The sequence below is a fragment of the Lichenostomus cassidix genome, chromosome 3 (assembly GCF_008360975.1).
Source record: "Lichenostomus cassidix isolate B80296 chromosome 3, HeHo_3.0, whole genome shotgun sequence".
In the NCBI taxonomy this organism is placed as follows: Eukaryota; Metazoa; Chordata; class Aves; order Passeriformes; family Meliphagidae; genus Lichenostomus; species Lichenostomus cassidix.
In genome coordinates, this window is record NC_139483.1 from 10,417,870 (window position 1) to 10,430,834 (window position 12,965).

Consider the following 12,965-nt stretch of genomic DNA (forward strand, 5'->3'; position numbering starts at 1 on the left):
ACAAAGTGCTAACTCATCCACAGATATAAATATATTATTCTGTATTACAGGATACATCACAGAAAAAAATGCCATGGCACAATGGGAAGTTTCTCTAATAATCCTTTCACATCATTCTCCAGGAAACTGAGAGGCCTTTGCCATGCTGACAGCATTGGTCTAACTGTGTTAGAATTTTTATTCTTTCTTGATATTTTTCTCATCTCTGAGTATCACTTTTCTTTAGTGCCTACAAATTGTCCAGATTTCACATTAGGTAGTGATACAGCAATATTCTCAATGAGAGAGAAAAAGTCAGAAGGGCATTTTCAAGTATAAATGATCCTACAAAAAGTCTAAAGACCATTAATTTGACACTGCATGTCCAACACTATGCCTTCATTTGCACAATTTTACCAGCTATTTTTATTCACAATTACCCACCAGACCCAGAACAAGTGTGGCAAAATAGAGTGCAGTAAAATAAGGAATGCAATTCACCTGAAAATGCAGCTTTCATCAGCACTGGTGTCAGTGAAACCAGTTCCCTGGAACTTGTAATGCCTGCTGTGAAAGAGGAAGCACAGCTATAATTTGATGTTTACAATCTCTATAGCTACTTGTATAGTATCAATGAAGCCTGATTATAGGTTGAATCTATAATTCTGGCAGTTGAAGAAAATGTTACATTGGCTACAGAAACAGACATAAAACCTTGAAGGCATTTCCTAGTGCCTTTTTAGTATAGGTTTGCCACTGTATTGGATACATCAGCCTCAACTTATTTCTTGCACTTGGGCAAGTATTTGTCTCATTATTCATAAAAACCACTGCAGTCCCTCTGGACTTCACATGGCAGCCTCAATGCTGCTTTGATCTTCTACCTAGAGCACATAACACCTCCAGGCAACTTCATTCCACATCATCACGGTAGGGAGCAAGTTAAAGCTACAAGGCAGAGTCCCCAAGAACCTTTTCACATCTTCTTTTGGCTCCTCCACTCCTGCTCAGAGACTTCATCACAACAGTGTCATTGTCAGAACAAAGGCAGAACAATTTACCCTCTGTTGAAGCACTGGCAATTCTCATTAACCTCATTAATTCCTACTGAACACAAAAACATGTTTTCCAATATGTGCCACTTGGTTTAAATACAGTTTGTCTTTGCCCACTGGAAACAGGTCTTGTAGTCTTGCCTTTCTGGATCTCTTTGGGACCTTCACAAACAGCACCTTGATTTAATGCTGGTTTTATGATATAAAACCCCATTTCCTTTGCTTTGGGTTGTTGGGGATTTTTTTCCCTTACGTAAACAAGAAAAGCAACCAATCAACTTTTTGGACAGACATTTGAGAGGAGTTCTCTAAACCTATCCATGTACAGCTTTATATCATCTTAAGGAGTAGCTGAGACTTGTCTGCTGAGTCACAGGAAAGTATGACCTTATCTGACCCAACCATATTGAAGCAACTCCTTAAGGAGGAGGGGAAAAAAAAAAGTAATTCTGGCAATCTTAATTAAATTGACTTTTTTCAGGTTAAGCAAGTCAACATAAAACAGTATTTTCCATCCCACCATTTTCATATTTGCTCCACACTGATGTAGGTCTTTAATAAAATGAACATATTGAATCTATTTAGGGCCTAAATTGTGATTTTTAGCTACAGTGAATTATTGAAGGAAATGCAATAATAGTTAGACAAAATGAAGGCCTTTTTTTTTTTAATTAACACTAGGGCTGAATGACACCATGTGTTATAATAACACCACGTGTTATAATTCTAATTTTTAACAAAGGAGTTAGATTTTTGTAATATGTCTGGCATGACATCCAATTTTTGAAAAGTTTTACACACCAAACCATGCTTGAAAGTGTTCGATTCTCTCCCAACTTTACAACAAATTCCTTCATCTAATAAACCTTAAAAACAGAGAAGAGAAAACAACTGGACAATTGCCTTTCTAAATACCACTTTCTCTAAAGTTTCTTCATCCTCTTTCTTCACTCAGTAGTCACCTGTAGCAGTAATGGCTCCTATTGTTTTCCAAAATACCAAGGGCTTGTAACTGGAGTAGTTTACACCTGTGCTTAACAAAGAAATTACTTTCCACCAACTCTCCCTCCTCCTTGCCCAGAGGAATTCCTCTTATCTTTTTCACTTCAAAATGAGCTGCTTTCAGCTGTAAGTTTTCTTTTACTGCAGGTTTCTCCCTACCTTTCTTTCCTTGAAGCAGAGTACTCTGAACGTACAGCACTAATGTATGGTGTTTTTAGAATTTTAGAAGCATTACACACTTTTCTGATATTCATCATCGGATGAGCATTAGCTTTCCCTACAACATCCAGGGCTGTGTCACAAATTAGTCATAAACAGGGCTAGATTTGCAGGGCATGACTGAATGGAAAATAGTCCTTTATTTAAACAGCAGATGGAAGGCAACATAGTGCTGTTACACGAATGCTGCTCTATCTTCCAACACAAGAACAGGATAAATGGTTTCTCTGCATAGAGTGAGGAACTGGTGAAATTATCACGACTTTATAGCTCAGCTAGAAAACAGAGCTTAATGAGAACACAGAAAAAACCAGTTTCCCTTTATGTGCTAATACATTATTGGGTGAATTCCAGTGGGCTACCCTTATTGTCATAAAATCAGGCCTCAGGAAAGCCACAGGGTTACATTCCCAAGCACAACATTACCTTTTAGTGCAGCAAGTCTCTCCAGGGTCTTCACAAAATGGTCTCACCTATCCTGAAACAAAGGCATCACACACTCTGCCTGCAGCTTCAAAACTCCAGCACAGGCATTCCCACTTGGGTTTGCCTTGGCACCACTGCCATGAAGATGCGTTTTTAGCTGTACCATGAGTGACAGCTCTTTGGGAGGCCCCGAGACAAACATATCCCAAGCAGGGCACACTGACTCCTGCCACCTCACATTTCAGGGGGTGACAGCGGCTGAAGCTTGGTGGCAGGGCCTTGGGAAAGCACACACAGGGATGTATGGCCACCATCGAATTCAGGCATCAACCCCTTTGAAGAAAGGCATAGTAACTGCTCTTTTAACCACAAAAAAGCAGTCGCATCCTTGGTGCCGTAGGCTTCACAACCAGCTTAAGCCATTGCAAACCTTAGGGAAGTTCCCCGTCCTGAGGGCAGCCCTTAGACTCTGAGGCTGGGTACAGAGGACACGGACTGGGGGGGGGGGGTTGACCTCAAAGAATACGCGGATGGTAGCAGAAGCCTAACTCATCCCCACAAAGCTACCGCCCACCCCTCACAGCCGCGCTCCGCCGCGCCTCGCACCTCCGTGAGGCGCCATCCCCTCAGCGCCAGCCTTTCAAGGCACCGCCGCGGCCCTGATTGGCTGCGGCCGGAGGGGGCGGGGCAGACCTCGCGCGAGTGACGTGTCAGCCGGGAGTATCACGTGCCCCCCGCTCCCCGGAGCGCCCCGGGGCAGCTGGATCCGCCCGCCGGCCACGCCGCCCCCTGCCCGCCCTCCCCGCGCCGGCAGCGGCCCCGGGCAGCGCCGACGGGAGCGCCGCTCGCAGCCCCGCACCGAGCGGTGGGCAGCCGGGTGCAGGGCTCGGCCAGGTCAGTGCACGCCGCCGGCTGAGGGGGCGCGGGCCCAGCGGGGGTGCGGCGGGGCGGTGTGTTGGCGGCGGCGGCAAGGGACGGTCGATGCGCGCTCCTGAGGAGATCTTGGAGGCTGGAGGAGGTCGGTTCGCGCTGCGGTGTCGGGAGAGCGCTGGGGGAGCGGCGCCGCGATCCCTGAGGAAGGTACCGGGGGGATGGCGCGGGGAAGTGTTTGGCCCTCGGGAGAGGTGGGCAGGGCAGGGCAGGGCAGAGCTCCCCCGCCGTGCGCAGGCGGCCGCAAGCCGCCCCCAGTCAATCCCCATTGCCCCTCAGAGCCCGCTGCCCCCGCAGCGCGCACAGCCCGCGCCTCCCTCACTGCGCTCCGGCCCCGCCCCCTCTGCTGTCGAGGAACGGGCCCCGCCTCCCCGGCATTCCCGCGCTCTCATTGGCCGCGGCGGGAGGGCGGGGCCGCAGGGCAGGTCACGTGGCTGGCGGGGGGCAGCTGGAACCGGTTGGGGCCGCGCCGCCCCCTCCCCTCCCCGTCAGGCGGCCCCGGGCGGCGGCCCGGCAGGAGGGGCGGGGACCCCGGGCGGCGCCGGCCGCAGCCCCGCACAAAGCCAGCGGGGGCCCGGAGCGCCGCTCCGCTCTGCTAGGTCAGTCGGTGCCGCCGGCAGGGTGTCGCGGTGGAGCTGCGCGGCGGCGGGGTCGGTGTGTGTGGAGAGGGCGCTGAGGGAGCGGTGCCGCTGTGTTACCGGAGAGGACGCGGCGGAGGAGCGCGTCGTCCGGGGAGCGGGACGTCACCCTCCGGTTCCGTGAGAGGCGGGAAGAGCGCGGCAGCGGTGCTGCCCGGCCCGGGGGTGGGTGGCGTGCTGGGAGGGCAGGAGGCGCACCTAGCTCCCGGCGCTGCCCGGCCGGGCCCGGCTGTCACCCCGTGAGGCGGCTCGGTGCGGCGGGGCCAGCGGCTCGGTTTGTTTATGTCCTCGCCTGAAGCCTTGGCCCGGGGCGGTCCCGCGGCTGCCGCATTATGCAAGCCGGGCCGGGGCGGGCCCGGGGACGTGGCGCGCCGCCTCCCGGCCGGGCTGGCGCTGCGGGCGGTGCTGTGCGGGACCCGCGGGAAGCCCTCGGGAAGCCCTCGGGCTGTGTCCGGCCGGGCGGCGAGGGGCGCAGGGCTGCGCTGGGCGCACTGCGGCGGGCTGGGCTCTGCCGGGCGGGGGTGTGCGCTGCGCTGCTCTTTGTCTCCGCTCTGAACTACGGGAACGCAGCGGGGATGCTGCCGGCTCGTGGGGCGATGGTATTGATCGAATAGGCGCTAGCGAGGCAGCTCCAGATGATTTTGAACTTTAAAAGTTAATCTGTTACCTGCACCCTCGCCAGGCACAGGAACACAGGTTCATTCTTCAATTTTTCTCTTTTTCCTTTTAAAATAATGACTTGTCTTGTTAGTGTTTTAATTTTTCAAAGCGTGCAATGTTAGATGGAGGTTAGCCTTCGGCATATTTTAAATGTTAATGGTAGAGTGAAATAGTTGATAAGTAGAATTATTTTTTATCATATATATTTCTGTTTTGGCCCTGCTGCCTGTAAAATAACTATATAAAATATTTTAAAAAAATAGGGGAATGCTGTTGGTCTTGAATAGACACTGGTAGCCTAAGCTGCCACATAATTAATCTTTCAGTAAAGCACATTTCTCCTCGACAGAATGGATCTGGGCTTTGGAAACCCCTCAAAAAAGTGGTTTGTTGAGAGCTGTGGGGAGCATTACACATTATTTGTCCAAGTCATTTCCTAAGTGTGGAATGTTAGTGTGATCACAGAGAGCTAAATTGCTCCCTGCCTAAGATCTTGTCAGCCACACGTTAATAATAAACAACACTTCAGAAAAGAGGAATCAGACTGATGCTGTTCTGTCTCACAAACATGCTCCAGCTGTTTCCTGTCAGTTTCAAGGACTTTACAAAACTGCTGTGACATAGCTGAGGCAGAAGAGTCTGTCACATGGACAGGTATTTACCAAATGCTGAAAACAAGTAACTTATTACTGCTCAAAACAAAGCAGATAGATTGTAGGTGAACAGGTAGGGGTATTGTGTTTGATCACTAAGGCTGACTTGGCTCTGCACGTGGGTGGCTAAATTGATTGTGAAAACAGAATCTTAAAAAGATTTTCCTCTATTGCTATGTATTAATGTGATGCAATTTTAGAAGTATCACTTGGGCTTTGCTGTTTTCTAAATGTCAGCATAAGCCTGTTGGTAAAATTTCAGCCTTTGAATCAGAACAGCACGTCCAGATCTTCTGTGCAAGTTTGTTTGCTGTGTGATATTAGCACTGCAATGCAGAAGGAGAGACCTGCTGACTTTCTGGTCGTCCTTGCTCCTGCAGTCAAGGTGCAGCAGGGGGGAAAGGAGGGGGCAGGAAGAACCTTCCCCTTGTTTTTATTGAATGTGTAGAAGTTGATGCTGTAATGCTGTTTCTAAAAATTCTCCAGTTGTTAGAGGGAAAGCCCTGACAAATATATCCTCTGACCCTGTTCTAAATTCCAGGTGTCGTCAACTACTGTTACATAATTTTCTTACGTACTTCATTTGTTGCCTTAGATGTATTCTGTGATATCTGGTAACTTGTTAGGACGAACCACGAGGAGCAAAATCTGTTCATCATACAACAAGATGAATCAGATGTGACTTGCTATCACTGAAGTGTTACAGTCTGTGTCTTAGGCTTGCATCTCTTCTTTGTTCAGCATAGCAGCAGATCTGATGCACGCTGGGTTTTCTATTGCTGTGTGTAGCACAGCTTTTAAGAAGGGAAAATCTAAGCACAGTGCCTTCTCCAGCAGTGCCTGGCAGTGTTCAAGTGCATGGTACATGAGGGAGGCTGCAAGGGGTGCTCTGTCAGCCCCACTGTGTCCTCCCTGCTGTCAGATGACTTGGCTGGGGCTGTGGCACCTTTCCCCTGCTTCAGCCTGGAGTTGGACTTGCCTTGGTGTTGATACATGCCAGGAGTCTCATCTCTTAAGGTGCAGAATGTCAGCTTAAAACGACAAAAGTAAAAGCCAGAATACTCCAGCCTTCTAATCCTTGCCCTTTTTATCTTTATATGCAAAAAATGGAGAGATATTTTGAAATATTTGAGCGTGTTTACTTTTTGGATTGGGCACTTTCAGGACTGTGCTCCGTGATCTGTGATGAAATGTGTGCTAACATTATGAAAGAGCATGTTTGTGCATAGATGGTGGTGGTGGGTTGACCTTGGCTGGATGCCAGTTGCCCACCAAAAAGCTCTATCATTCTTCAGGGTGTTGGGTAGGAGGAGAAAATAAGATGGAAAAAGCCTCAGGGGTCAAGGTAGAGGCAGTTTAATAAAGCAAAACCAAAGATCATGTATGCAGAAGCAAGGGGAAACAGAAGATTTTATTCCTTACTTCCCCATTAGGGAAGAAGGACTTCAGTGTGTGTGGTGGTTGTTCTGGAAGACAAATGTCTTAAATAACAAATGCACTCCTTTCTTTTAGCTTTTTTTTTACCTCCCCCCTTTTTTTTTTTTTTTTTTAATCTATCCATCCCTGAGCAGGCATCACATGATAAGGAATGTCCCTTTGGTGAGTTTGGGTCAGCTGGCCTGGCTGTGTTTCCTCCCAGGATCTTAGCACCCCCAGCCTCCTGGTGACAGTGGGGAATGTTGGAGAGAGAGCACTGCTGCTGTGTGAGCACAGCCGAAACTCTGCTGTGCTATCCACACCTTTCTAGCTGCCAGTACAAAGCACAGCACTGCTAGGGCTGTTGTTGGGAAAATTAACTCCATCTCAGCCAGACCCAGTACAGTGGGCTTTATTTTTCTGCAGCTAACTCAGCAAATTCAGTAATAGAGCAGGTAAAAGTATTCTTACACTAAAAATCAGATGTTTGAAAGTACTAAAATGTATTCCAGGAGTTTTGTGGCACCTGTGTACTGAGTTGTCTCATTTTAGTTGTCTAATTACCTTTGAAAAGTCCCATTAAGTACCTATAAAATTTATTAGATTAAAAAAAATCACCCATTAAAAAGATACTCTGTAAGCTGTATTTTTTATCTCATTGGAAAAATCTGTGTTGTGTATTATCTAGTCATCTTTAAATATAATGTTACCCAAGAGAGTTTTGGGTTGATAGTTTTGCATCAGAAATTTTTACTGTTAGTTTATGAGATAGAGTTTGGTGGCTTTTTGTGGGGAGAGAAGGGTCGAAATGTGACACATTAGTGTGAGTCTGATAGTCCTTGCCTTTCCTGCCAGCACATTGCTAAGTGCTAATTATCCTCAATGGATTTGCTGAGTGTAACCAGCAATTCTGCAGCACTTACAGTCAACTTAGAGGTGACAAAATCGGCTTTTCATTCAGATTTGCATTGTACACTTCAAGCATGGTAATTGCTTGAGGTGTTCCCTGCCTGATTTTGAAAGCCTTCTGTCCATGCAGCAAAGTTCAAGGCCTTCAGGCTTGTAAGTCTCCACAGTTAAAAAAATAATCTTGTTGTACTTCAAGCCTGCCTTTGGACCATTAGAATCAGAGCCTCAAAACTTGTTCAAGTTGCTATTAAAAATACCTCTTGTATTGAGTAGAGAGCAGATAATCTGCCTTCATGGCTGCTATGAATTTTTATGACTCTGAAATTTGTTCAGTGTTTGTCAGCTAGGCTATTATATTCCAGGATTGCCCCAGATTACTTGGTTTGTCTTTATCTAAGCCTGAAAAACCATATAAAATATGGTACAGCAAGCAGCCAGCACCTTTTCAATCATATTGGAAAGATTATGGAAATTAGGGGTGGGGCAGAATAATCCACTAAAGCTGATGGCTTGTGAAGGGTTTTAATATATCACCAGACCTGTGAGCCAGAAGGTTCATATGAAATTCAAGCTTTTGAATTAATTAAATCCGTGTCCTGGTGTATTTTTGTCTTCCCCATCCATGATGACCTCTATTACTCATCTTAGAGGAAATCTATAATACTTTGTGATACTTCAATAGTTGATTGTGTTATGTCATCTTTTCTTCCTTACCTGCATTTTCTAGAAGCTCTTATTTAGAATCAGGGAGGGAAGAGTTTGGACTTACAGTCTTTTCTTCTTTTTTTTTTTTCTTTTTTTGGTGAAGTGCTGATGAGTATCTACCTGGGTGATATGTCTTTCCTTTGAGAAAAACTGAGATTCAGGTGTCCATTGCTTGCCTGCATGTGGTGTTAGTCTATAAAAGCTGACCAAAGAGAGGGAGGAAGTGGGACAGAGCAGGAGGGGCAATTCTTTGTACCCAGGTTATCATTTGGATGCCTGTAGCTGCAGCAGATCTGACTTCAGCTTTATTACTTTTGGGCTCAGAGGTTGTTTAAAGTGAGTTCTTGCACAAGGATTTATAGTTTGTAGATCTGCTCAATTGATTTTGTTAATATTTGCTGATTAGGAAGTGTTTATCATTTTTAATGTTACTGTTCTAATTTGTTTCAGGTCCCTTAAGCAGTTATGACATGACTCCTCTGAGCTGAGGATTCTTTGCATTCTCCTAAAAATCCATCTTTACAGGTGGGGAGAACAAAGATGATTTTGTTAATTCTTTGCTAGCTTCTTTGGTTAAGCAGTGCTGCAAATCTGAAGGAAAGAACATCAAGTTTAAAAGATGCCTGACACTTAGAGGTCAGAGGATTTGATTGTCTAAGGTTTCTTGCCATTCCCCTTTGGGAATTAAATTATCTCTTTTCATGAACCATTAGCAACTAGACAGCTAAACTTAGGTTGGTGGTTTTTTTCCTCCCTAAGTAAAATATATTTGTATCATATCTTGAAAGCACAGAATGCTCTTACAAGAGCATGATAATATACAACATAGGCTTGATTCCTTAGCAGAAAGCACACCTGGTTTCTCCTTGCTGTGTGTTTGCATACAGTGCTCTGCTAGAAAAGATGTTTCTTCACAAAGGGGGCTAGTACTTTGACCCTAAATGTGAATATAAGTGCAACACCTGTACCTGCAGTTTTGCTTGAAAAAACATGCCCTTGCTTGGTGATGTGGAATTTTTCTTTTCCTCATATCCATATCTTGGGTAGGTTGAGTTGGTCTTTGAGGTAAAATGGCTTTTGAGTAGAATTTTGACAATTTTACAAAGTCAGTTTATCGAAATGTCCTTATGATTGGCTGCTGCTATATAGAAAAGTGAAATGATTTTCCTAGGCAGTTTAGAACAGTCCACAATTCTCTTGCAAGCAGGTACATAGAATTTTTACAAGATTGGCTAAAAGCTTTATAGACTTTGGAGGATTTTAGATGATTCTCTAGGAGCAGTTGGGTAGTTAGTTAATTTGCAATAGGACAGACATACTGGTTTTTGTGGAGTTTAATTTTGAGTCGTTGCATTGGCTTTGGAAACAGCATTTTTTTTACAAGGCAAAAGCATGTTCTTGCATTGAGGAACTGGGTGTAGGCTTCAGCTTTCACTTTCCTGCTTTGTAGGTTTTTGCCAGGCATTTTTGCCTACTTTATTTCCCCTTTGGCTCCTCTGCCCTTTCAGTTAAAGGTTGATGAAGCAAGGACAGTTGGTGAACAGCCAAGTTTCCAACTGCTCAGTGTCATCATAAATGCATACTAGTAATTTATATTCTCTTCATTAAATTGAGATTTTTTTTGTCACATCAGACCACTTTCATAAGTCCAGTCTTAGTTTCAGCACTGGAGCATGCTGTGCTTCTCTGTCTATAAATAACTGCTAAAAATAAGTGCTAGAATGTGTCACTGAACACACGGACCGCCTAATGACACACACGTGAGAAAGTTCATAAAGGGAATGCCCTTCATGGAATTCCTGTTTATCAACTCTGCTTATTTCTAGCTTCAGTAGTCTGAGATTTTATCATTTGCGGGAATGTGACTAGTGAAAGATAAATGCAGAATTGGAATATGTGACCAGAAACTTTAATATTACTATTTTCTTGCTCTCATTTTACCACTGCAAAGTCACCTTCCTTGACTTGGAGGGGGAAAATAAAGGAGGAGAAAAAGAAATGTGAGGTAAAGGCAGCTGTAGTTATAACAGGAATAGATTGAGAGGAGGAGAAGAAGAACCAGAAGAAACAATTCTGGAGGTTAAATACCTGCAATAAAATTCTAAATGCCTACAAGGAATGAGGTTTGATGATGTGCTCCACCCTCATTTGGTATCTGACTGTCTTTTGTTTTCAAGGCATATTTAACTGTCCTGTGCCCTTTGAAGGCAAGGGCTTGTAGTGGAGTTAATGAAAAGCAGATTTTTCTTAAGTGTTAGTTCTTCTTGATTTTTTTTTAAAGCTGCTATGAAATGATTGCTGAAAGTGCTTTTTGTCATCTTCAAAGATAGCGATAGTAACATTCTACTTGCTTGGTTAAAAAAAAAAAACCAACAAAAAAACCCCCTGGAACACCCACAGAACAAAAAGCCTCCCACAGTGATGTAAAGAAATAGATTAATTGAAACCATTGCAAAGTTAATTCTGCATATAATTAGTATAATTATTCCGTAGCCCATGTCCAGATGGATATACTTGGGTGATGACAGTCTAGCAACATCCACATGTGGACTTTGGTATGACTACTACTTTTGTAAATAATATAAAAATATATGATACACCAATAGTGTTTCTACTGTAATGGTGAGAGTGGGATTCTACCAGGTTTTCTTCTGTCAAGATTTTGTGTATTGGAGGAGAAAATTGAAGCAGAGTCAGTCCTCCAACTGCTGTCCTAGCTGTAGGCAGCCCCATCCTGCTGAAGCTGTTTTGAAGGCTGCTTGGTGCTTCCAGTTGCTGCTGGTGCTCCATGTGAAAGGCTGGAAGTAGGGGAGCAGAGTCTACAGTGATGAACAAGTGACAGCAGAGAGCTGTCAGCTGTTGTGGGTTGTTCCCCTTTTCCTTCAAGGTGGTTGTGCTGCTCTGTGAAAACTTAATTGTTCTTGTGTTTTGGAGAGGATGCTGGAGAACAGTGTAGTTGAGGGAGAAGTCAGTGGTTGCCAAGGGTCATAATCCTAAATGTCTTAAAACCTTCCAGTGGCCTTCTTGGAAGCAAAATTAGTCAAAAAGAAGGTTTTGAAAAATCTCAGTTGAAGACTGATAAATGGTGCAGGATACTGATATTTGCATATGGTATTTGATTTGGTCGTTTTTTTCTTGTGCCAGTGTTGCAGTAGTACCTTCTGCAGCTGGATGCTCCATTTTGGGTCTGCAGCTGGTTTTAAAGAGCTTTCTGGTTTTACTGCTCACTCTAATATCACAAGTAATTTCCTTCCCTGTCAGTGGTGGGATTTATGTTTCCTCTTACTTAGGACAGCAACAAATGTAGTGATTGTTCCTCAAATTAGTATCTTTTTCTTCCCACTGTAGGAGATTTCAACTATCCCAAGACAGAAGTTCTGCAGAAATGACCTCTTGTCAAGTCACTTTTGAAGTAAGAGGATCATCAGCACCAGGTACTCAAATCATGCTTTCTCCTTTTTGTGTGACTTACCTGGGAGAAAACTGAATGGAAGATGTTCAGAGGCTATCTTGTCTGTTTTCCTCAGAGATAAAAGAATGTATTAGGTCAAATATCAAGATGATAAATCATTGTAAAATATATTAAGACATTTCACATACGAATTTGAAAATGACAGTTGGGAAATATTTTTTACCTCTTTCTCCAAACAACAATTTCGTAATGTGCTGGGGGTTTTGGTGCTAAGTGAAATGGTTATGATTGGTTTAAAATCTTCTCTGTCTAGTATCTTTTTATTCCATGGAAAGGAGCGTTTGTATTCTGAACTATGATATTTAGGGATACATTGACATGTTTGTTCTGTTTTTCATTCTCTCTGCATCCCTGGTAAATGATCTCACAGGATGTGACCTCTATCAGGAGTTAAGGACAGAAAGAATGTGCAGCTTAATTCAGTATTCTGTCTATGCAAAAGAAAAAAAAGTGTAAAATAACTACTGTAATCCAAATGAGGAATGCAAGGTATCACATCAGGTAGAACATGAAGATTTGGTGTTGATAAATTGTGCATATTATGTTGACCTTCATCTTCAGGAACTTGGTGGTGTGGTTTAACCACAGCTGATAACTAAATTCCACACAAGTGCTCCCAAGTTCTTGTGTACCCCCAGCCCCCTCTCTGGTGAGGTGAGAGCACAAAAGGCCTTGATGCTGTGGGCACTGCCCAGCAGTAACTGAAATATCCTTCTGCTGTCAGCACTGCTTTCAGCACAAATTCAAAACACAGCCTCTACTAGCTATTGTGAAGAAAATTAACTCTACCCCACCCAAAACCTGCACAGAAGTTCACCAAAAAAAGTCACTGATGGTTGCCTAAAAGAAGCAGATGAATGTGGGAGCAGATTGGCAAAACTCCTGTGACAGGCAAATACCA

The 12,965-nt window shown here is 44.5% G+C and overlaps 1 protein-coding gene across 11 annotated transcripts in view; it reads left to right on the forward strand.

Moving 5' to 3' along the window:
• Positions 1-3,415: 3,415 nt before the first annotated feature.
• The window catches only part of GPCPD1 (glycerophosphocholine phosphodiesterase 1), a 42,607-nt gene continuing 33,057 nt past the window's right edge, over positions 3,416-12,965 (forward strand). For 2 of the 11 annotated variants that reach the window (XM_085054384.1, XM_085054392.1), the window contains exons 1-3: positions 4,074-4,210; positions 9,043-9,117; positions 11,941-12,026. In XM_085054384.1, the coding sequence (XP_084910510.1) occupies positions 11,978-12,026 (49 nt within the window). In that variant the 5' untranslated portion in view covers positions 4,074-4,210; positions 9,043-9,117; positions 11,941-11,977. Of the gene's footprint in view, positions 3,576-3,602; positions 3,762-4,055; positions 4,211-5,460; positions 5,564-9,042; positions 9,118-11,940; positions 12,027-12,965 lie in introns of those variants that run through there. The other 9 variants (XM_085054385.1, XM_085054388.1, XM_085054386.1 and 6 more) reach the window with 9 other exon arrangements.